The sequence below is a fragment of the Microcaecilia unicolor genome, chromosome 3, assembly GCF_901765095.1.
Source record: "Microcaecilia unicolor chromosome 3, aMicUni1.1, whole genome shotgun sequence".
Taxonomy (NCBI): Eukaryota; Metazoa; Chordata; class Amphibia; order Gymnophiona; family Siphonopidae; genus Microcaecilia; species Microcaecilia unicolor.
The window spans coordinates 263,258,308-263,282,978 of record NC_044033.1 but is presented as its reverse complement, the minus strand read 5'-3'; the positions used below and the strand labels follow the sequence as shown (position 1 = coordinate 263,282,978).

At 44.2% G+C, this 24,671-nt stretch overlaps 1 protein-coding gene across 3 annotated transcripts in view; it reads right to left on the bottom strand.

Annotated features, from left to right (window-relative positions):
- Window positions 1-24,671, bottom strand: part of SASH1 (SAM and SH3 domain containing 1) — a 568,634-nt gene that overhangs the window by 46,180 nt on the left and 497,783 nt on the right. For all 3 annotated transcript variants that reach the window (XM_030198038.1, XM_030198036.1, XM_030198037.1), the window contains 3 exons: window positions 24,306-24,449; window positions 11,515-11,650; window positions 2,669-2,838 (listed from right to left, as the gene is read on the bottom strand). In XM_030198038.1, coding sequence (XP_030053898.1) covers window positions 2,669-2,838; window positions 11,515-11,650; window positions 24,306-24,449 — 450 coding nt within the window. The remainder of the gene's footprint in view (window positions 1-2,668; window positions 2,839-11,514; window positions 11,651-24,305; window positions 24,450-24,671) is intronic.

Below are 24,671 nucleotides of genomic sequence, written 5' to 3'. Positions count from 1 at the left end.
AAGAATTATTAGGAAAAGGATGCAAAATAAACCCAAGAATATTATAATGCCTCTGTATGGCTCTATGGTGTGACCTCACCTTGAGTACTGCATTCAGTTCTGATTGCCGTATCTCAAAAAAGATATAGCGGAATTAGAAAAGGTTCAAAGAAGAGCAACAAAAGGCTGAAGAGGTTAGGGCTCCTTGGAAAAGAGACCGCTGAGGGGAGATATGATTGAGGTCTACAAAATCCTGAGTGGTGTAGAACGGGTAGAAGTGAATTGATTTTTCACTCATTCAGAAAGTACAAAGACCAGGGGACACTCAATAAAATTACATGGAAATACTTTTAAAACAAATAGAAGGAAATATTTTTTCACTCAAAGCTCTGGAACTTGTTGCTGTAGGATGTGGTAACAGCAGTTAGCATATCTGGGTTTAAAAAAGGTTAGGACAAGTTCCTGCAGGAAAAGTCCATAGTCTGCTGTTGAGATAGACATGGGGGAAGCCACTTCTTGCCCTAAGATTAGTAACATGGAATGTTGCTATTTGGGTTTCTGCCAGGTACTTATAACCTGGATTGGCCACTGTTGGAAGCAGAATACTGGGCTAGATGTACTGGTCTGACCTAGTATGGCTATTCTTATGTTCTTATGTGCATTTAACATGTGAAAAAAAGCTTACTGCAAAATGTGTTAAAGTGTTTCGTGGTAATTTGTCTGTCAAACTAGCGCTAATCACATACTATTTTTTTGTTATTTTTCAGGAGGCAGCATACACTGTTCCCTCTAAACTGAACGGGGCACTGTTACCAGTGCGTGGTATTGCTTCAATATTGTGTCCAGTCATTAAGGACAGACAGATTCCTTGGAGTTCTGCAGAGCTTTCCCATCCTTCTATTTTGAAATCTGATAGTGAAACAGCACCACCCAGGGGTGCACAACCCAGTTGAGTTTTCAGGATTTCCCCAATGAATATGCATGAGATCTATTTGCATACATTGGAGGCACTGAATGCAACTAGATCTCACACATATTCATTGACATTTCCTAGTAACTTTGACTACTTTTGATATTTAACAAATCTTTATTTATTCATTATTCCTTCACAAATTTATAAATCCATAAAACTCCCTTGACCTTGAAACGTGGTAAGATGCATGCGTGGCGTCTGAGGAGAGGTGTTCTCCATTTTGGATAGCAGTGGCGTACCAAGGGAGGGGCAGTGGGTGCGGTCCGCCTCGGGTGCACGCCGCATGCCTGTCAACTCTGCTCGTTCCGTGCTCCCTCTGCTCCGGAGCAGGTTACTTCCTGTTTCCTGTTCCGGGGCAGAGGGAGCATGGAACGAGCAAAGCAGGTAAAAATGCACCGGGGGGGGGGGGGGGGGGGGGGGGGGGGGGGAGGGGGGGGGGGGGGGGTCCTTTCACCAGGGGGGTGAGGGGTCACGCTGCACCCAGGGGGGAGCATCAGGGATACACAGAGTGAAGTGAATAAACAGAGGAGGGACTGATAATGAGGAACTGCTTAGCCTAAGTAAGCAGAGTGGAGCCAAGCTTAACAAAGTGAAACCACATGAACAGCAGCCCTCAGATTGAAGTCCATTGCATCCCAAAGAGAATTGAGAGAAGGAGGCAATTAACAACCAGCTGGGAACTGAAAACAACTTAAGATAAGAGACTGCCTATGACACCAGGGAGAGTCTTTAGACTGTTTGATCTGATATTGAGAACTGTGGTTGTACAAAGGACCTCAGTGGATAAAACACAGAGATAGGAGTGATAAACAGTGCTGTTAGTGCACAGGCTGGATTTCAATTATGAATATGAGTTAGTTTGAACCACTCACACTGTGAATTTAATGTATTTTATGTTTGAATGCAGAGAGGTGTATGGTATGAACGTATGTGATTGAAACAGCGAGGACAAGGGAGTTTTATGGACTGACAAATTTGTGAAGGAATAATGAATACATAAAGATTTGATAAATATCAAAAGTAGTCAAAGTTACTAGGAAATGTTAATATATTTATTGTAACTTATTGAGGTAATTTCTTACAGGGGTAGGAGTGGGGAACGCATATTCATTGGGGAAATCCTAAAAACCCGACTGGGTTGCAGCCCTAAAAATCCGAGGATGCCCACCTCTGTGTTGGAGCAAACAATTTGCAAAACAGCAGTCCAAAACCCATCCTTTTATGTGAAAAAATAAAGCAGTTACAGAAGTTCAAACGTAACTTTTTCAGTCTGCTTATGGACCCATGACATGAGAAATCAGCCATTCTCAGCATTTTGTATCTGCTACTTTAGTCACCTTTTCCCACAGGCAGTCACGTATATACAGATAACTCAGAAGCAAAGTTAATCTGACTTGCTGCTGATGACTAGTTTAAAAAATAAATCCAGAACAAATAGATGAAATATAAATCTGTATTATCAATCAGCTGTAAGTAACCCAGACACTTACATCTCACTACTTCTCCTCTGTGCACCAGTTGCCAGAGAGAATGGAGATAAGCTTGCTGACCCTTCTTGCAAGCAGGGATCACTTTGTAGCCCATGGGGCTCCCTGCAGGTCCACAAAATGATGTACATCACCCAATCCCCATAGACCTGGTTGGAGGCATAGCATAACCTAGTAGAGTACATCTACAAGCCCTTCTCAGAATGAAGGGGTATAAACCAAAGAATACCTTGAGTTTGAGGGAGTCAGTGTCATAGGGACTGGGCGTAAAATCGGTGTGCACCCTGGCTCTTCCGCAGAAAGGCCCTCGGTAGGGAAGCTCTTCATCATCACCATCTTCTGATTTCACACTTTCCCTGTTGCTGGCTGAAGAATCAGTTGTGCTCACCGTTTGACCACCTGGGCTCGGAAAACAAGAGAAATTAGAACTTGCTACCTATTGTATATGCTCAGCAATCCCTCAAAGCCAGCATGGGATGGAGGGGGGAGGAAGAGAGAGATGCAGTAAAGAGGTGAAGAAGGGTGAGAAAGGGAAACATCTTGCACAAACTACAGCAGGGACACTGCAGTACCTTGAACATTTAATTCAGTGCACTATATCCAAAGACCTCAGCTTCTGATAAAGCCAAAAAGCCATTTTATCAGCAAGCCAGTCCTGAAGGAGTCAGTCAGGGCTGCTTTTATCAATGGGCAAAGGGGGCAGCTGCCCTAGGCCCAGCTTTACAGGGGACCCATAAATAAAAGGGGCTCTGAGCACCTTCCTTCTCTCCTTTCCCCTCTCGCAGAGCAGATCCTTCCCAGGGTCAAAAAGCAGCATAAAGGCATGGAGTTTTCATCAGCTCCTCAATATCTCTCCATTCGGATCTCTCCCTACATACCATTCATCGGTTAAGTCTCTCCTATCTGTACTCTTCTCCTGCACTGCCAACTCCAGACTCCATTTCTTTTATCTTGCTGCACCCTATGCCTAGAATCGACTTCCTGAGTTGGTATATCAAGCTCCATCTCTGGCCGTATCCAAATCTAGGCTAAAAGCCCACCTTTTTGAGGCTGCTTTTAACCCTTGACCCCTATTCACCTTTTCAGTACCCATTCCCACGATAACTCCCCAATCCCTTATTTGTCCTGTTCGTCTGCCTTGAATAGTCTGTAAGCTCTGTTGAGCAGAGTCTGTCTCATACATGTTTTATGTACAGTGATGCGTATGTCTAGAAGTGCTCTAGAAAATAATAATAAGTAGTAGTAGTAGTAGTGGTGATGGCTATGTCAGTCCCACCCCTTCTGATCTCACTTCCTGTTTCTGAGAGATGATCAGCAGAGCCAACAACAACGTGGACCTATGGTGGCTCCATGTTTTTATGCCATTTTTTAATCTTTGGGAAGCAAATTAAGCTGCACTGCTGGATGGGGGTGGGGGGCAGGAGGGAAGACAGAAGGGACAGGGAGATGTCAGGCTATGAGAGTGGGGAGGGGAGAAAGAGGGAACAACTGGGCTCTCTTTAGGCCTGCTACATCTGTGGTTGAGATATCTGGATAAAATTAGACAGATAGCAGCCAAACATCGCCACCATGAAGGTAATTCTCCACATAATGTAGACACCCGCTTTCCTATCTAGAGCAGTAACGTGATAGGTGAGATACGCACTTGTGTATACGTCTATATTCCAGAGATATGCATGTTTCTCACAGTAATCTGTAAGTTACGTGTGTATCCTTGCATCTTGTCCGCACTCTACCCAAACTCTGCCTAGGTGTATTCCCACTCTCAAACTATGCACTATTGAAGATGAGCACGTAATTCTAGAACGGTGCACAGGTGCATATTTGGCACATTATTTACTGAATTTGTATCCCATATTTTCCCATTGATAGGTTCAATGGGGCTTACATGATTCATTGGGGAGACGGTTACAGGGTATCGAACAACGTTACAATTCTTGAAAGATAGTGAGAGTCTGAAGTAAATTCCTCACAATTAATACTGAACCAGGTTAGGTGCTTGGAAGGATCAATGATATACCAGTATTTTAATGGTTTACACGCATATCTGGCACCTAAATATTGGTGTCGTCTTTAAAGAATAACCTCTATCTGGCTAACTTTAAATCCTGCCCCAGGGCACCCATAGCCCCTCTCCATTTATCCGGATAAGCTTTGGCTGGACAGTCACCTTGCAGGCGGCAGATTTTTAAACCAAGGGACTTACTATGAGTAGGTCCTAAAGTTACCCAGATCAGCCCTTTTGATTACTGACCAGTTTTCATTTGGTGTAGGCCATGCCATTGATTGTTTTCAGCAGCCAATGATGTAGTCCCTTTTTGAGTTCAACCTATCCTAAAACTCAGCGCTAGTACATTCTTCTGTAGAAGGCACAGAGTAACTTTTTCTTGGATGGTAGCTAGGACCTCAGCAGTGACTTGTTTCACATGAGGCTCACAGCTCATCATCGGTCCTTAAGCGCTGCCAGCCTTACTTGTGTTCAATTTTAATTCCTTAACAAAATGACTTATTGACCTCGTTTTTGTAAAATCCCCCAATTCTCAGATTATTTGATCAAATATTTAAATTTATATCAGTTGCACTTAGCTTAACTACACTGTATTGTCATCAGGATCCCAGCCGACATGGGTCATGTTTTGCTTAGCTGCTTCAGGGCACAATCCTGGCAATTGTCATAGCTCATATTCAGTTTCTCCTGCTTTCTGAGTTCATGCATATGTGCTGTTTACAGTGAGTGAAGTGGGAGGACCAGGAGGCAATATGAGGTAATAAGCCACACACTGGATAACAGTGTCCAGACTGTGCAGGAGACCACGAATGATATCACATGCAGCTTTGAGTACATCAGATGCCAGTGCGTGATATAATGGGCAGTTTCATTTTTACCCTGTATATTTTATATTTCGAAACAATGCAGTTCTGTTGAAAAGGCCTTAAAGGTACGCATGCTCAATCTTATACAGGGGGAGTATGGCAGTGCTACATGTGACATCACTTGAACTTGGGTTACATAAAAGCGCTTCATTCTGTAAGGAACAAGGGCCTGCTGCTCTACTGTGCCTCTATAACACAGAGAAATCATGTCCCGGAAATATCAGGCCACTCCCAGCTCTGGTCAGCTTGAAACTGGGGGGGCTTCAACTACCACAAGCATCCAAGGACAAGAACAGTGGATGCAACTGATGAATTTCACCGCTCTCTTGCATCTGGAAATGTCAAAAGGTCCCATTCTGTGCTCCTCATTACCATGTCGCCTCTAGTGCTTTTGAAGAGTGTGTGTCTTCCTTGCGGCAAGCGCTCAGTGCACACTGAACTGCTATTATTAGGACAAGGGACAATAAGAGCTATCATATCACAAAGCTTTTAAGCATCTGCATGCCGTTGGCAGAATTGCAAATTCCAGGGACCTTAGTGATAGCAAAACACTTCCCCTGCCTTCCTCACTGCCTCTCTGTCTTGCACCCTATTCCCTCAGCCAGCTTGCTTCTCTTCATTTCATTGTCAGTGTAGCTTTGAGGAACACAAAGTTTGTCATTTTGATCTCAAATCAGACAAACATTTTGCAAATAATCCAGTTAGCCACAACTAAAATGTAACTGCAGTGATGCAACAACAGATGTTAGAGATCCAACGGATCAAAGGCAGTAGAGTGTTCATCTGGAACTCATTGCCAGAGAATGTGGTAACATCTGTGAGCTTAGCAGGGTTTAAAAAAGGTTTGGACAAGTTCCTACCAGAAAAGTCTATAAGCCATTATTAAGGAGGACTTGGGAAAATCCACTGCTTATTCCAGGGATAAACAGCATAAAATCTGTGTTTTACTCTTTTGAGATCTTGTCAGGTACTTGTGACCTGGATTGGCTACTGCTGGAAACAAGATACTGGGTTTGATGGACCTTCAGTCTGACCCAGTATGGTAATGCTTGTGTTCTTATGTTCAGCAGCACAAAGCCAGTGATGGAAAGAGGAGGTATAGTTACATCTCATAAAAGAGGGGGGGGGGGGGGGGTTTACTGTCCTGATGAATATGAATCTTTTATTCAGTAATGAATTTGCATACAGGAAGTGGATGTAGTGGTTATACATCGCTATGAAGTAGCATAAGCAAAATCTGAAAAGGGAAGCAATCCTATATCTAAGACTTTTGTAGGTTTTTCATTTTTGGCTTTTAAACAATAAATGCCCTTTTTGACATTGACTGCATGTATCTGAACTTTGGGCCTAATATTCAGCGCGAGTTAACTGGCCGGAAACTGGTTAACTCACGTCTCGGCGGACAACCAGTCATTTTCAGTGGCATTTAACCAGTTATCACTTCTGAAAATACCTGCTTAGCACTGAAAATAAAGCCGGCGAAGTTGGGGGCATGACTGCTTTAGCCTGATATTTAAGAGGAAAATACTGTCACTGTAAGTATGCACGTCAGCCCATGGTTGGAAGGCCATGGTACCGTCAAGAGCCGAGAGGAAAATATACAATATACGTCTTCCCCGGTTTCTTGGAGGAGCCTTCCCTTCCTGCCAGATAGAGTAGAAAACATGTAATGTGCATAGATATAACCTGGAGATCTCTGCCACTCTCTGTAAGCTTTAGGGGCCCTTTTACTAAGCCGCGTAAGCGCCTATGCGCACCAAACGCACGCCAATTCCGAGTTACCGTCCGGCTACCGCGTGGCCCTTGGCGTGCATCTGCTACACGTGTCCGAAAAATATTTTTTTCCTGGCACACGTCAGCTACGCGTGTCAAGTGGCATTTGACGCACGTAGGTCATTACCACCCGGTTACTGCGCGAGACTTTACTGCTAGGTCTGGTGGTGGGGATAGTGCTGGGCAGACTTATACGGTCTGTGCCAGAGCCGGTGGTGGGAGGTGGGACTGGTGGTTGGGAGGCAGGGATAGTGCTGGGCAGACTTATACGGTCTGTGCCAGAGCCGGTGGTGGGAGGCAGGACTGGTGGTTGGGAGGCGGGGATAGTGCTGGGCAGACTTATACGGTCTGTGCCAGAGCCGGTGGTGGGAGGCGGGACTGGTGGTTGGGAGGCAGGGATAGTGCTGGGCAGACTTATACGGTCTGTGCCAGAGCTGGTGGCGGGAGGCGGGGCTGGTGGTTGGGAGGCGGGGATAGTGCTGGGCAGACTTATATGGTCTGTGCCAGAGCCGGTGGTGGGAGGCGGGACTGGTGGTTGGGAGGCGGGGATAGTGCTGGGCAGACTTGTACGGTCTGTGCCCTGAAAAGGACAGGTACAAATCAAGGTAGGGTATACACAAAAAGTAGCACATATGAGTTTATCTTGTTGGGCAGACTGGATGGACTGTGCAGGTCTTTTTCTGCCGTCATCTACTATGTTACTCCCTGCTGTGTGCGTTAGCCTGATATTTGAAATTTAACCGCCAGGCTTAGCAGCAAATAAAGCCACATAAAAAGCAGGGCTATCTTTGCCTGCTAAGCCATGGCTGGTTAAATCTGAATATTGACTTAATTGGACATGCGCTACCTGATATTGAAAACCCAGATATTCAATGCCGGTCACTGGAAACAGCCCAGCATAGAAAATCCAGCTTGAATGCTGGCAGGGGGCTGAATATTGGGGGGGGGGGGGGGTCTGTCTGAAATAGTATTCCCTTCCCCTACCCCCTCCCACAGACCAACAGACCAAAGGGAACAGTTTTTCAAAACTATGCGGGTGATTGCAAAGGATTGTTACCTGTGGACCTTGCACCATGCTTTCTCTTTCCCCAGAAAGAACATAGTAGTAGAGATTTACACTTCTTATTTCTGTAGGTATTTTGACAGTCAAAGTAACACATACAATTTTGAAAATGCAAAAGCACATGTTTTCTTGGCACCTCCTACCTAAATCTGCCCTAAGAACACCTCTGTGAAAATAAGGATAAATGTGTGCTGTGGAGCATTGCACATGCTTTTCAGGCACACAGGGTGGGCATTTTCAAGTCATTTGTGAGGGTAAATGGCTTTTGAAAACTTCTCTCTTGCTGTAGGTGAGACCCGTTTTTCATAGATATAGCAGGTGAGGGGAACTTTTTTATAACCTGTTAATCACACCTCCAAAACTAAACAAATATCTGGCTGGGTAGGTTAAATTAACAAAAGGTCAATTTATTCTGGTTCTATTACTACTGAAAATCTAGGGGGAAACAGTTTGCTAGATCCCAGCAGGCAACCAAATGTTGCTCTACATCTCTGATGAAACTGGTTTACTCCTTTTCACCCTCATGATCAAAAGCCCTGCGCTGTTCCAAACAGCACTCTAAAAATAGAGCTGGAACAGCGCGGGGCTTTACCGCACTGATGATCAGAGATAATTGCATGCAAATTTAAGCAGCGCAATTATCTCTGATTATGGGGTAGAAGTGTGGGCGAATTGTGCCTGAGCATGCGCTCAGCACAATCCTCCCGCACTTGTTTGACAGGTCGGGGCTGTCAAAAGCCCAAACCTGTCAAACCCTCATGATCAACAGGGCTGGCGGTCCATGGGACCACCAGGCCCTGTCTACCCCTGCCCTGAGCAACGGGGGCTGGAGGTCCGGTGGACCTCCGGTCCCCACGACGATCCCACCCCCTCCCATATTCCAGGAGGGCTGGAGATCCGGTGGGTCTCCAGCCCCCCCAAACCCCCAGAAAATGGTCCTGTAGTGGTCTAGTCAAGTGGCCGCCGGCCAAACCCTCTCCCACCCTGCCTCTCTCCTCTTCCCTGTGTTGCCGCCGCCGCAAAATGGCAGCGCCCAGCCCCCCCATCCTGGGATGCGCTAGGCGGGGCTACATACCATGTAAGGGAATCGCTCCCTTACATGGTCTGTAGCCCCGCCCAGCGCATCCCAGGATGCACTGGGCGCCGCCATTTTGCGGCGGCGACAACACAAGGAAGAGGAGGGAGGCAGCCTGCTTCCCTCCTCCAAGTAAAGGTAGGGGGGCCGGGAGGGGGTTGTCCTTAACGCTGGACCACCAGGGATTGGTCGGACAACGCTGGGGGGGGGGGTCAGCCCCCCCCCCTGTTGCTCACTGGGTGGAAGGGTGGGAGAGGGTTTGGCCGGCCGCCACTTGACTAGACCACTGTAGGACCATTTTCTGGGGGTTTGGTGGGGCTGGAAACCCACCGGATCTCCAGCCCTCCCTGAACATGGGGGGGGGGGGGTGGGATCATTGGGATCATTGGGGGGGGGGACCTCCAGCCCCCTGTTGGCAGCTTTGCTTTGGGGGGGAATGGGGGCCTGCCAGCATGCAACTGCATGCTGGACAGGGCTCACCATTCCTCCCCAATGATCGGCAAACCCTAACACCAGCTCGGAGCTGGTGTAGGGTTTGCCGCTGCCAGCAACCCAAATTTTGGTGCGCGGGCCGCTGATCATTGGGGAGGAATACCTAATGCCCTGTTTAGCATGCATTTGCATGCTACTTGCGCAAAGAGCCCTTGAGCGCGTTGTTTCACGCGCTCGAGGGCTCTAATCATGGGGCGGTAGCAAACGCCGGATCTAGTGTGGCGCTAACAGCCACTAGCGCCGGCGTTTGCTTTTGATCATCTGGATGTTTGTTTCTAGGAGTAAACCAGGAGTCTCGGCTCCTCACCATTAACTTTCCAGTTCAATCCATAACATGGTTAAAATAATTTGGAGGTTAATATTCAGACTCCGAGGTCAGTGTTTCATTTAAACACTGACCACAGTGGTCAAAGTTATACCTGAATATAATGTGCCAGCCAATATCCAGATATCAGCGTTGGTATACTGGCGATTACTGCTCTGGGATGCAGATTTAACTCATGCCTTTTTCTCAGCTCTTCAAGGTGAGTTACACTTTTTTGCTGTCTAAGTTATTCAGTTAGTTATCTGGACTTTCACTGGTCTCTGTATAAATCCCGGCTCTGCCCCCTCCCCCTGGACCACCTAGCTGCTATCATGATATCGCAGGGTGGTCAATGTTGCTCAAAATCCATGCGAGGTCCTGGTCAGCTGGACTTATCCGGATAGCAGGTGTTGCTACCTGGATATTTCCTTTGAAATAAATATTGGGCCCTTGATTTTTTTTGAGGGGAAAAGGGGGGGTTTGTGGTTTGGTCTAATAGTTTCTTCCTCCTCCAGCCCTCATTGTGTGCCTTCAGTTTAATTGGGACTGCCCCTACTCATGCCATTTCATTTACTGTATTTGTATACCATTATGCTAATAACCTCTTGATACTAGTGGGAGGATAATTTGACGTGTTTAACCCTCCCCTCTTCCATTTACCCCAGCCATCACACTGAGTGTGCTCAGCAAGGAGCCACACATCGAGAGTCCCCCCAGAACAGTAGCTGTGCATGCTGTATCTGGTCACTAGATGGCAGCATCCTTCTTACCACCTCTCTCTTCCTTCTGCTGATTGCCTCCCAGCTACAGAAGCATGACCCAACCCAGGTCTTCCATAGGGTAGTGCACAGCACTGCCACAGAGCCATTAAACCAGCTCATGGTAATTTTTTTGCTTCCAAAAAATCTCTAAAATCCAATTCAGAGGACCAAAGTAACCAAAGGGAAGGGAAATGGGACTTGATATGCCACCTTTCTGAGGTTTTTGCAACTACATTCAAAGCGGTTTACATATATTCAGGTACTTATTTTGTACCAGGGGCAATGGAGGGTTAAGTGACTTGCCCAGAGTCACAAGGAGCTGCAGTAGGAATTGAACTCAGTCCCCCTGGATCAAAGCTCACTGCACTAACCACTAGGCTACTCCTCCATGGGCAGCAAGATGTTATCTGCTGCCCATAACAGGAAGACTCTGCCAGATGCATAGACATGGAATTTTCAGATATCCATAAATTAGCATACAAAACCCTGCACCTACGCATCTCTTAACTGAAGAACTATCAGACTGGGTCAGACCTAAAGTTCTTCAGGTCCAGAATCCTGTCTCCAACAGTGACCAGCAGCGGATGCTTAGAGGATGTGTATAAACAAATGCCAGGACATGTAAAGTGGTTCATCCTGTTACAACTGTACCAGTTTCCAGCAGTCATGGTATGGTATGTATGATCAATGAGGGAAGAAAAAGCCACCAAAGACATTTAGAGGCTGAACTTACTCATTGAACTCTGCCCGCTTAAGGAGCTCCTGAGGCTTTCTACAGACCCTCCAGCTTTCAGTTTGGGTTTGTCCAGAGGATCACTGTCGGGCTGTGGGGACTGCGGGGAGCCTGGCATTCCATCAAGGCTGGAGTCCTGGAAGACATGTCCAAAAATACCAGTCACGAGGGTGAACAAAACCTCACCGCTACTTCCCAAATGCAACACATGTGGGAGTCTTTTGTCGGAATATCTCATTTCAATCTGTCTGCTCAGTAAATTATTCACCAGACTTCACTAGCCAAGAATAGAAATATAGGCAATGTTTTTCTCGGTTGTTTATCGGCAGGAGGCAATTTTGCCTTTTCAAGAGTCTGCAAACTTATTTAACACTTTCTCATCTTCCACAACATTCTGTTCTCACTGGAATTTTTGTTAGAAAGAAAAAAACCAATGTGATCGAAAACATTACAACCTTGTTTGGGGTGAAGGGGAATGTGGTAGGCACAGAAACATTTTGCAGAACATTGTATGTGAAGGGGAGCTGTACCCTGTGTTCCAGTCCATCCCAGTTAAAAATCAAACTACACACTTCTATTGAGCTAAAGGAACAAACCCAATGGCAGCGGACTGTGCTACTCAATAATTACCCAACCTACATGAAATTCAAGTTAGGGAAATTATTTGACGGCACAGCCCACTCAAAATTACTTGAGAACATTAACAACCCAATTTTAGTTGCCAAGTTTGAAAATCAAAACGATCACATTCTACACAAGAAAGGCATAACCCATACTGGTTTCATGTGCACATTTCTAGACCAGCACCCCATTCAGAATCACATAATACATTATCAGTTTTATTGAAATATGTATGACCCTCATTATTATTTTTGCAACATGCAAAGTTAGTCTCATGGGGGGGAGGGGGAGAATTTTATAAAGGCTTTTTATTGGGTGTATATGCTTATAGAATTTCCCCCCCCCCCCCCCCCCCCCCCCCCGGTATGTCTACTTTTATGCGACTCAGGTGCGGGCGTGTTTGGGATGAGTTTTGAGCTGAACAGGGATGAAGTCCGTGATTTTATTTGCCTGGGATTTCTGCGGCTTTTCTGGGGCGTTTTTACAGAGAGACAAGTGTGTGTGTGTCTTCATAAAATACACCTCCAGTAGGAACTCACTTGCCCTCACAATCTAGGTGACCTATTATAAAATTATTCTCATTGAGGGCAGTTCTAAAAAGTGTGTCTATATCGAGTCTATTCTATAAAGGAAATAGGTGCCTTTACAGACTGCTAGTGTAACCGGACCTATACGAGTGTTTGTGGAAAGCATGAGTACTTATGCCAGCTTTCATGCCTAGATCTGTGCTGCTCTCTACAGAATGACCCTCTACAGTGTCTGCAGTATCTGGAATTGAATGAACGAAATGAGCGTTTTGCCAGTGTGATGTCACCACAAAGCACGGTGGGAAGCAAACAGTGCCTGCTCCTCCACACATTGCCTCATTTAAATATGTTCAAAACCACTCACACAGCTCAACTGCAAAGAAACCAGTGTGAAAGTGAAGCACTCTGCAATACAGTGCCAGAGCCGGCTCAAGGGACTGTGGCACCCTGAGCCAACTTTTGCATTGGTGCCCCTCCCCCCACATGCTCTCTGGTTTGCTCCTCCTCTTTATCAAGACACACCCCCCCCAGCGATAAAGGGCACCAAAATCTCAAATCCCGTGAGATATGCCAAACTGGAATTTTGGCACCCTTTATCACTGGCGCCCTGAGCCAGTGCCTCATCTGGTCCATAGGTTGAGCCGGTCCTACCAATGCAAATGGAAACATTTTCTAGATAGGATTTCTTTGGAAACTGCTTGAATCTTATGAAAAAAACTAGTATCGTCATTTAATAATATGCTGGATAACATAAATGCTTCCTACACACTCCCTGTATTTCAACCTGCCACACAACAGATGCTCCAGGCAGCTGAACTGCTGGAAACCAAGACTTTCTTCCAGGAGGAGAGCAGCCTGCAAGAATCTCAGGCAAACAAAAACAAAAACAGGCAAACAAAAACATATTAGGATCTTGAAGCTAGAAGGATGCTAGACTATGGACCATAGACACAGAATGGTAAACAGCCTTAGTAAAGCAGATCCCCAAATGAAGCCGTGTGAGACCAGATTTTATCCTGGGATAGTGGAAGCCTTATGTCATGCTGACTGACATGTCTCACTGACAATGTTAGGAATCAAGAAATCTAATGTTAAGCGTAGACAGTGGGGTGCCATGGAAGGAGGTGCATGAATTCAAACCCAAGTGGAGATATGTGGGGCTACAAGTAGTCTTGTAGGTGTCCAGGATGAAGCACTATCTCAGAAGGGGGGGGGGTCACCCCTCCCTGAAATAACTTAGGGTGGAAGTTATCAAGGTGCGCTACTGAAAAAACATGTCATTTTACTGTTAACAACACAAGTGGAGTGGAGGAGTGGCCTAGTTGGTTAGAGCACCAGTCTTGAAATCCAGAGGTGGCCGGTTCAAATCCCACTGCTGCTCTTTGTGATCTTGGGCAAGTCACTTAACTCTCCATTGCCTCAGGTACAAACTTAGATTGTGAGCCCTTCAGGGACAGAGAAATACCCAATGTACCTGAATATAACTCACCTTGAGCTACTACTGAAAAAGGTGTGAGCAAAATCTAAATAAATAAAATAAGTTAGTGGTAAAATAAGTACACATCTTAACAGTAGCTCACATTAGAAACTACTCTCCTTATTTGCCTCATATTGATGCCCAAGAAGATACACTTAGCCGTACCTCTTAGCGCCCTCTCGTTATTATATGGCTATTACCATCCTCACTGTGCCATTCTCTAAGCATCAGCTGCCCCTGAACATTCCCTCCAGCAGCAGCTGCGGGCAGGATTCCACTCTCATCTGTCCTGAGAAGCTTGGTCAGAGCACTCAGGTATAGGCGTCATGCCTACTCAAGAGATAACTCTGTTGCATGATATCATGGGAGGAACATAGATGTCATGCTCTACAGACAGAATCCTACAGCAAAGAAATGTACTGCTAAATACAAGAAATATGTATTGAGATGACTGATTTAATCAATCGTGTCAAATCTGCTTACTATATCATCTTCTAGATGCTTACAGGACCACTGCTTGCTGAAAAAAACTACAGGACCCAAAGTAGTGCTTACTTCTCATGCTAAGAAACCCTCATCAGCCTCCACAATATCCCAACCTTCTAAGACCCCGTTCTCCACTCTCTACTAATAAGCTGAAAAAACACACTATCAAATGTCTGCATGTGAATGCCAGAAAACTATAAAATAAGATTGGAGAGTTAGAACATAATACAGACATAAATGTATCTCATAGTCCTGGGGGTTACTAGGGTACAAATTATAATGGCATGATAGGGCAGATCAAACTGGTTGAGGGGTGAAGCCATATGTTAAGGATGGCACAGAGACTAGCAGGATGTAAGTTCTACAGGAAACATACTGTATCCTAATCTTTATAGACAGAAGTTCCAAGGGTGATCTAGAAGAGTACAGCAGTAGGAGTATACTACTGTCTGCTTGACCAAGAAAAGGAAACAGACAATAGAATACTAACAGATTAAGAAGGCCTCCGTTGAATGTGGTGGACAGGATCTGGGTGTTTTTGAAGAGAGCTCATGAAGTGTAGCAAGAGCTAACTGGAATTTTTTCTGAATGCTCTATTTTCTGAAAATTTCAAAATAGAACTGCTGTTGACACATTAAGCAAATTTCACTAAGGGGTTTTTATGCCGATGATAAGTCTAGAGCCATGTAACAGACTGCTGAATTTGTTGAAATAGAGCCTGGGCTCATTGAGATTTTTTTCCTCTTAAGTGATACGCTTTCTGCACATTTGCCATTGTGTTTTATTTAAGGTTTGAATATTTTATTGGTTTTGGAATTGCACTCACTTCCTTCTTTTTGTTGAGTCATCTTATTGGGCAGACTGGATGGACCATACAGGTCTTGATCTGCGAACATAGTAAATATCACTATGTGAAAAGGGCTTCTGCAGTGTTGCCAATTCATTAGATTTTTTTGAAGGTGAAAACAAAAGTGGATAAAGTGAGCGGGCTGATATCTGGATTTTCTGAAGGTGTTTGGCATAGTCCCACATGACAGGAGGAAGAAGAATAGGAATCCATATGGAAAAAGGTCAAAAGTCTGTTCTGGGTCTTGTACTCTTTAACATTCACATAGGAAGAACATACATTGTACCAGCTGTGGGTACAAAATGTTGCGTTCTGAGTTACGAGTACCCACCCAAGAAAAAGATCTTGAAGTGATTGTGTATAATCGTTTTCAGCCCAGCATGGCACAGCTGCCGAAAGATCAAATAGAATATTAGAGGTTATTTGAAAAAGAATGGAGAACACAACAAAATATCATAATGCCTGTATAGTTCTGGCTGTCCCTTGTTAAAAAGAACATGGTGGAACTAGAACAGCTCAGAGATGAGCAACAAAAAGAATAACGGGGATGGAACACCTCCACTATTAAGAATGGCTAAACTGATCAGGGCTCCGCAGCTTGGAAAATAGATGACAGATGGGATATTAAAATGTTTTATTACGTATTGTGTTGACACTGCAATGTAATAAAGGGCCTTGAACAGTGACAGCTCTAAGCTACTGGAGACCATAAGCAGGAGGAGCTGAAGTCAGGGAAGTTCTTATAAAAATACTAAAATTTGTAAAAGTGAGTCCAGGGACATACTTCATCTCATGGGGACCTGCTCATTACTGGCTCTGGCTTTCAGAAGCACATAAATAGAGTGTATATATTTTGGTAAATAGATAATTTACAGATATCTATGGGAAGAATGGATCCTTTCCTGAGAATATTTTTCTTTCTCCCTAGTATTTGGTTTGAAGAGTGAAAGAGTAGCTTAATGCTTAGAGTAGTAGGCTGGGAACCTCAAAGCCTAGGTTGAATTCTCAAGGTGGCTCCTTATGGTCTTGGGCAAATCACTTAACCCTCCATGCCTTGGGAGAAAGCAATAAACCACTCCTGTTATCATGCCAAGAAAACCATGGGGGGGTGGGGGGGAGGCGGGAGAGGTCCTTCAGTGAGTGGTCTGAAAGAATCAACTCTGACTCAACGGCACATCTGAATCTGGATTTGGTTTGAACATTGCTCTTTGGGCTTTTAGCTCTGTTCACACTAGAATTTTCTAAAGAGACGCTTGGTATTAGAAAACAGAATTACAGCAGAACTGTAAAGCTATTCTATTTTTTAAAAAATTGTTACCATTCTGTAAGTGCTGTTAAGTATCAGCAGGCTTCTATACTCAGATAAGGAGTTGCTGAGGTCTCGCTGTTGATTGGTTAGTGGCCATGTTCAACTATTTTTGCAGAGTTGCAGGAAGGACAGGGCTCTCTGATCTGTGATGGTCCCTTCTGCTTCCTCAAGTGTCACTGTAAATCTGCAAAGGACCTATGACTATCATTTATAGCAAGTCCTTGCTCAGTCTGGACCGCTTCCTCCTTGCACTCTGGACCCAGAATGCATTCTCAGAACATTACAAAATGCAGAAGAGCTTTGCAAGGCAATCCACAGCCAGAAAATGCTGACTGACTAGGAAATCACACGTATGTGTGGTCGGAAACCCATCTCCATGAAACCTATTATTACAATTCTGCACAGACATCAGAAAATGGCTTTAGAGCATTTCAGTCTACATCTCAAGTAATACAAGAAGAGAGGATAAAAAAAAAAGAACCTCCCCCCCCCCCCCCATCAGATCACTAGTGTAATAGGCCTTATACTCACTATTTCGGGTTTTCCCTATGGTTTAAGTCCGATCTTGCTTGCATGTATTTAGTCTCCCACTATGTACATGGCTGAGGCTGGCTGGCCCATAGACACAGATGTTATGTGTGATTTGATATGTCTGGGTTTTGTGCTTTTGGTTTAGTTGCAGCCCTGGTGAATTTCATTACTTCAGAGGACAGGCGACGATGGAAACAATGAGCCTGCTGACCAGTGGTTCTCAGTTCAGTCATAGGACACACCCAGCTGTTCTGGATTTCAGGGTATCCACAGGAAATTAGCCTGACAGAGCACACACATCTATCTCAGGCATATTCACTGATGAGATTCTGAAATCCTGAATGGCTGGGTATATCCCAAGAACAGTGTCAAAACCACTGCTGTAAAGGGCCATAAGAAAAGTATCTTATTCTATGACATCCAGAGAGCAGGAATGGAGTTATCGGGGAAAGGGCGGAAATCAGCGTGGCAGTGCCTTAAATGATTTTAAATATCATTTCATTCCTGTGATGGGGCTTTTCAAACACATGTAACCGATGTCTTTAAGAGAATGTGAAGAATGGACACAGCTGATAACACCAACAGAGCACTGGTGTCCCCCCATGAGGTAGGAGGTGTGTCACAAAAAAATGTGGTGTAGACAGCAAGTTTGTGTTTCATTTACAAGCAGGGCTTTTTTTGAGGGGGTACTTGGGGGTACTGAGTACCGGCACCTTTTCCATTGTCTGCTAAAATTGACCCATGGACCCCAAGTTTTAATGACAGAGCTCAGGCTCTACACACCAATTCTGTCTTGTAATAGATTCTGTGACTGATTGCAGAGGGCCTGGCTATTATGGGGTGGGTCTCTCAGTGATCACCCCACTCCTGAAAGGTGGCCTAGCATTTGAGTACCAGCACCTTCTTTGCTAGAAAAGAACACACTATAACCATCAGTGTCTGCAAGTTGGGAAGACCATCAATATTGAGAGGAAGGTTCTTGAAATCTCCATAATTGGTCCTTATTTCTGCTTCCCCATTACCCCCAATAATAACTGCTGCTTCCAGCCCTAACTGAAAATGTTGCAGGTCTGCTGTCCACAGGTTCTGTTTGCTATACAGTTTCTAAGTAGCACATTTGCAGGTTTTTGTGTTGCTTCACAATATATGGCAGGGGAGGGGTTTGTGTTGCTGTTACACCAGAATTTGAATATGTATATTTTTTGTGTATGACGAGTGAGAAATCTGGGAGTGCTGTATTGCATACAGCTTTTTCATATGGGATAGGCAAATTCATACTAAACTTACAGCTAAACAATGAAATATTTAGATGTGCTTTGTTCAGCTGTGAATTTTAGTGTTCGATGTGTCACATACATGAACGTTGTCTCTCCTCGGGACACACCAAGCCAGTCTGATTTTCAACTTGCCTGAAATAAATTCACATGCACTGCCTCCATTGTATGCAAATCTATCTCATAAATGTTTATTGTGGTTATCTTGAAATTCTCACCGGCTGGGTGTGTCCCGAGAACTGGGTTGAAAACCCCGACTCTAGAGCAGTAGTTCTCAAACCTGTCCTGGGAGACCACCAATCAGTCAGGTTTTCAGGATATCCCTGATGAATATGCATGCGAGAGATTTACATATAATGGAGGTGACAGGCATGCAAATCTGTCTCATGCATATTCATCAGCGATAACTTGAAAACCTGCCTGGCTGGTGGCCCCCCCCCCCCCCCCCCACAGGATAGTTAAGAGAATCACTGCTCTAGAACAGCAGTTCTCAACCCAGTCCTTAGGACATACCTAGCCAATCAGGTTTCCCTGTTGAATACACATGAGACAGATTTGCATACTGTGGAAGTAGTAATGCAAATTTGCCTCATAAATGCATGTTCATCATGGATATCCTGAAAACCTGACTGGGTGGGTTTGTCCTGAGGACTGGGTTCAGAATCCCTGCTCTAGAATAAAGATGGCTTTAAAGCCTTTCAGAGGTATAATGACATGACATGATTTACATTTTCAGTTCTTGTTTCTTCCCATTCAGCTCTCACTAGGAGCTGTTTCTTTTCTCCCCAAATTATATTTAGGGATAATTAAAAAAAAAAGATAAAAGAAAGCTGTGTGTGTGAAAAATGCAGGTAACTTTGCACTTTTATAATTTTATGCAGATTATCAAACAAAATACACTGGGTAGCCTTGCACATGTTAGTTCTGAATTTTGAGGTCAAAACCATGGATTGACTGGAACATCTTCTCATAGTTTAGATCTGGTTGCTCAGAAATGTTTGGGCGTGTGTGTGTGTGTGTCTGTGTGAATGCTGAATCTGAGTCTCTTTCCTATTCAAGAATGGAGTTCCTTTCTCTTTGTAGTCCGCTGTGATCCTTTTGACAAAAGGGTATATAACATTTTGAATAAACTAAACTTACTTCTGCAGGATAACTTATGCTGAGTGAAAAAAAAGTACACATATTGGAAAATCTAATGTATGTGAGTAGTTTCATCCCATTACCTGCACATATCTCCCAGAATACCTTGTTTTATATTTTAGTTACTCAGCATGGGTAGATTTCACCATGACAAATTTAGGAGGAAGTTACTAAGTTTCAGTAAGATACAGTAAATAAAACTATGGTAAAATATCATTAAGAGTCAACAGTGGTAGCCACATAAGTTGCGTTATTCTGTTCTCCACTCAACGTGTAATTAAACTCTGGAATTCATGGCCAGAGAATGTAGTAAAAACAGTTTGCTTAGCGGGGTTTTAAAAAAGTTTGGATGGCTTCCTAAAGGAAAAGCCCATAGACCATTATTAAAATGGACTTAGGGAAAATCCACTGCTTATTTCTAGAATAAACAGCATAAAATGTATTGTACTGTTTTGGGATCTTGGCAGGTACTTGTGATCTGGCTTGGCCACTGTTGGAAATAGGATGCTGGGTTTGATGGACCTTCGGTCTGTCCCAGTATGGCAATACTTATATACTTATGAAGCCAATAAGGCATGGACCAATGTTCCTGTGAAGCCTTTCTTAAATGGGCTGGAGCCGTATAAATAGCAGTTCCTTTCCCCAAAGTAAAGTATCCCCCCAAATTGACCCACTCACTCCTAATCACCTTTGTAAAAACTAATCTAAGCCCCTCCCCAAACACTCCCTGTTGGCCCACCTGGTCCTACCTGACACAATCCCTGGTGGTCTAGTGGAACAGGGTAGGAGAGGTCCCCAGTTATTCCTACCCTTCAGCTCCAACTTCAAACTGGCAGCTACACCCTTAGCCTGGGTAAGATGCTGTTACCTCCTCCCTTACAAAGCCTGGGGGAGGAGTAATCAAGGGACTGGTGTCTTCATGAGGGGGTAAAGTGCAGGGCTCTGCAATCAGTACATCAAACCTTTGGCTCCGACTCCTACTGATATTAATACTTGAAATTTTTTGTTCTGGATCTAAAGTAGATCCAAGACATAAGTATAAAATGATAAATTTATCATATATTTTTATGATGTAAGTTTTTATTTTGAAGCTGGAATTGGAGTTGGTACATTTTTAAAAAATCCGACTCCACTCAAAATTGCTTCCAACTCCACAAATCCAACACTGACTCTGACTCCACTGCTCTACTCAGCAATAGGAGTGGAGAGGGGAAGGTACTTCAGCTGTGTTTATAAGCTGGGTGTTTAGTGGTTAGTAAAAGGCAAAGAACTGTACAGATTGGACAAGGTTACAAGTTTGTTGAGAAGGAACAAAGACCACTTTCAGAAAACATGGGGTGGTATCCCTTATAGTGGGGAATAGAAGGCTGGACACAGGATGGAGGATAAAGGCCACCAAACACATCTCCAGAAATTAGTGGCTAATGAATCTCCTCAAATACATAGTTCCTTTATTCTTCTCATTTCTTTAAAAATGACCATGTCCTGCTGTGGTAGGGGATTTTGAATTAATATTATATTATTTCTGACTTTGGGTAGGTTTGTCATAAAGGGGTGAGGGAGGGGGAGGGGGAATATAAAATTTAAATTTTAGTTGTAAGGGTTTCTTTTAGTTTAGTTCTCATTTCAATTCATTTCTTTTTTCATTTTCTTATGTATTAGGGCTTTCATTCATTCTTTCCTTCATTTCTTCAAATTAAAAATGTTTTCAACTGTACTAGATGGAAAATTCTGGCTAGCTCTTCTTGTAGATCTACAGAGGATTCAGCAGATATATACGGTTTGAGTACTAATGACCAGGGTTGGATGTTTCTCTTTATTTTGCTTGATCTATTACAAGTTGTTAAAGGAACAAAGTTATATCTTTAAAAAAGTGGATATTTAGAAGTGCAAAAAATCTAGATTCCCTCCCACCCACCTCATATAGAGTGTTAATAATTCCTCTATCTCCCTGCACTAAGGGCTAGATTCTATATAAGGCGCAGTGAGTAGCATGCGTTAAATTGTGTGTGTGGCTACTCAATTGAGTAACGAGCAAATCAGTGATGATAATTGGCCAATAACAACTAATTATCACTAATTGGTAATAATTGGAATTTACACACGTTTTTTAGGCATATTCTAAAGAGAGGCACGTGTAAATTCTAACACATGTAGCTGAAAAGGGGGTGTGGCCATGGCAGGAGTGTGGGCATGTTGGGGGTGTTACTTAAATTTACACGTGTTGTTATAGAATTCGAAAGAATGTGCCTACACCAGGTTTTCAGGGGTTAAATGGCTGTGTTTAAATGCAAGCGCATTGCCTGTTCCTATGTGTTATTCTATACACCACACTTAACTTTAGGCGCGTTATATAGGATAGCGCTAGGCGTGTTAATCGGACGTGTCTAGATTTTAGACGCCATTTACAGAATCTGGCCCCAAATGTCTTTATCCACTCACTTGTCATCAGTCAGCTCAATTACTGCAACACACTCTACAGGGGAACCAAAACAAAAGAATTCAGATGCCTACAGGTAATGCAAAACACAGCCATTAAGTTAATTACGGGACACAGGAAGTATGACCATGTCATACCCCTATTAAAAGATGTCCATTGGTTAACAGTCTCCCATTGAATCGGCTATAAAGCCCTCCTCCTTGTATATAAAATTAATTCCTCTGGTGAACCATCTTTTCTTTTCAGATTCTTAACCCCATACTGCCCCCTCAAGAATGCTGAGGTCCTCACAACAAAATCGGCACTGTTCCATCCTTCCACAAAATCATCTATGATTTCATTAGGCATTTCTCTTTTTCAGCTCAGGGCCCTGAGCTCTGGATCCTGTTGCCACCTAACCTCAGGCTCCCTTCTTCCCTGTCGCAATTTAAATCCGACCTTAAGACCTTTCTTTTCAATGACGCTTATACCTGAATTAGGAGTCCGTGGGTAGTATGACTGGACCGCACAGCTGCCTATTGTGTCCCCTCCCCCTTCTCTTATTAATATTGTAGTTCTCCCCTCCTTCCCTAATGCTGCAAGTCCTGGATATTAACCCTGTCAACCATCTATCTCTCTGTCTAGGTTGTAAGCTGCTATAACATTTATCTTGCTTTCTAGACTGTAAGCCACTCAGACATAGGTTGGATGGGCAGGATAGTAAATCCTTTAATGAACTTGAATTCACTTTACTTTTACAAAACTTGATAGCATGCTTCTCCAGAAAGCCCACCAGTTTATACTTACAGAAGAGCATGGCATGGTGAATATGGTACTAGCCGTAGAATAATAAGAGGGAGTTGAGAGGTACAGCTAAGTTTATCTTCATGGGCACTAATATCAGGAAAATATGGTGAAATGAGCACAGACAAAAATCATTATTTAAATAGGTGTTCCAATAACTAACACAGAGAGCCAGCAAAAGAGAAAACGCTCTCAAGGTGTTGTTTACAGTCCTGCAGGTGCCGTGCACCCACTGGTACCACCACTAGATGGTGCTAGTTGCCAGAATAAATATTTGCATTCTCTAGCTGTTTTAAAGTAATGATCAGCTGCTTGGTGGTTTGAAGCAAACTGTACGCACGTAAGAGGGATTTATACCAAACTGCACAAAAGAGGTTTACACAAACCAAAATGACAAGAGCCTGCCAAAGGGACCTCTCTTGCAAAAAAGCAAACTTACTGTAATTTGAAACTTGACAAATTCCTTGGTGATAGAATGAGAGAAATGGTAACAGCCACAAAGAAATAACAGTGTATTTGCAGAGTGCTGTGCAAGGTCATCCTCAAGGGTACAAGATTCTGTCCCCCAGGAGTTTACAGTGCGAGTTGGAGCACAGGGTGCTTTCAGACTGCATAACATGCGTTGTCCATAAAGACTGGAATGGCATGCAAGTTCTCTGTCCTGCGGTCTAAACTTTGTACCATAATGTCAGGACCATTCGTAGCATGGTCCAACAAAACCCGTCACAGTACCATCCAAACAAAACAACAGGAATGTAGCCATATCCTGCAAGCCGATCACTCCATTTTCCCTTGAGGATCTCATTTCTTGAAATGAAACATCTTCCGAAGAAGGGCTATTTACAGTCTCAAACATTCACATCAATAGCATGGCTAGGTGGGGCCATGGGGGCCTGGGCCCCCCAAATTTGCTCTAGGCTCCTGGTTGGCTGGCAGGGGTCCCCAACCTCCGCTAGCTGAAGACTTCATCCAGCACTGGTCTGCAGTGGCACTGCCGCATTGCCTGCCCTGCTCTGCTCTTTCTTCCCCTCACATCCAGGAAGAGAGAGCAGGACAGGCAATGTGGCAGCGCCGGAGACCAGCACTGGACGAAGTCTTCAGCTGGCGGGGGTGCTTCAGCTGGTGGGGTTGGGGGACCTCCGCCAGCCAAGATGAACAGCAGCAGCAGTGGGGCGGCGACCAAAATGTGCCCCCTCACCTTGGACTCTGGCCCCCTCCCCCCTCAAGGTATGGCTGCGCCCCTGATTCACGTATAGTCCCACCACCCTGCTGAAGTAGGTCCGATACCAGAGCCTGCAAAGAATCCTAATGTTTAGATGAACATGGTGCTTTATGTTGAGGGAATCACCGTCTTACCTGCTCAGTCATGGAGCTGCTGTATTTCTTGGACATCCTTTTCTTCATGGTCTCTTTCACTGACTTCACCTTCTTGCCCAGGGATATGCGGGAAGTGGTGGGGGATTTGATGACTTCTTTGTAAACCAGGTCTCCTTCTTTGCCCTACAGAGTCAAACACAGGTTTTCATGTGTTACGTAAACTACAATTTCCATACTGCCCGCATTATCTGCAAAGTCTGCGTGTAGTTGTTAACTTGAGAACTCTGCACTAATTTTCAAATTTCTGCATGTTGTTTTATTTTGAAAATTGCACCTCCTTTTTCTGCTATCCAAATGAAAACATTTTTGATAAAGGAAAACAAAAACAGTTCTCAGAGACACTGG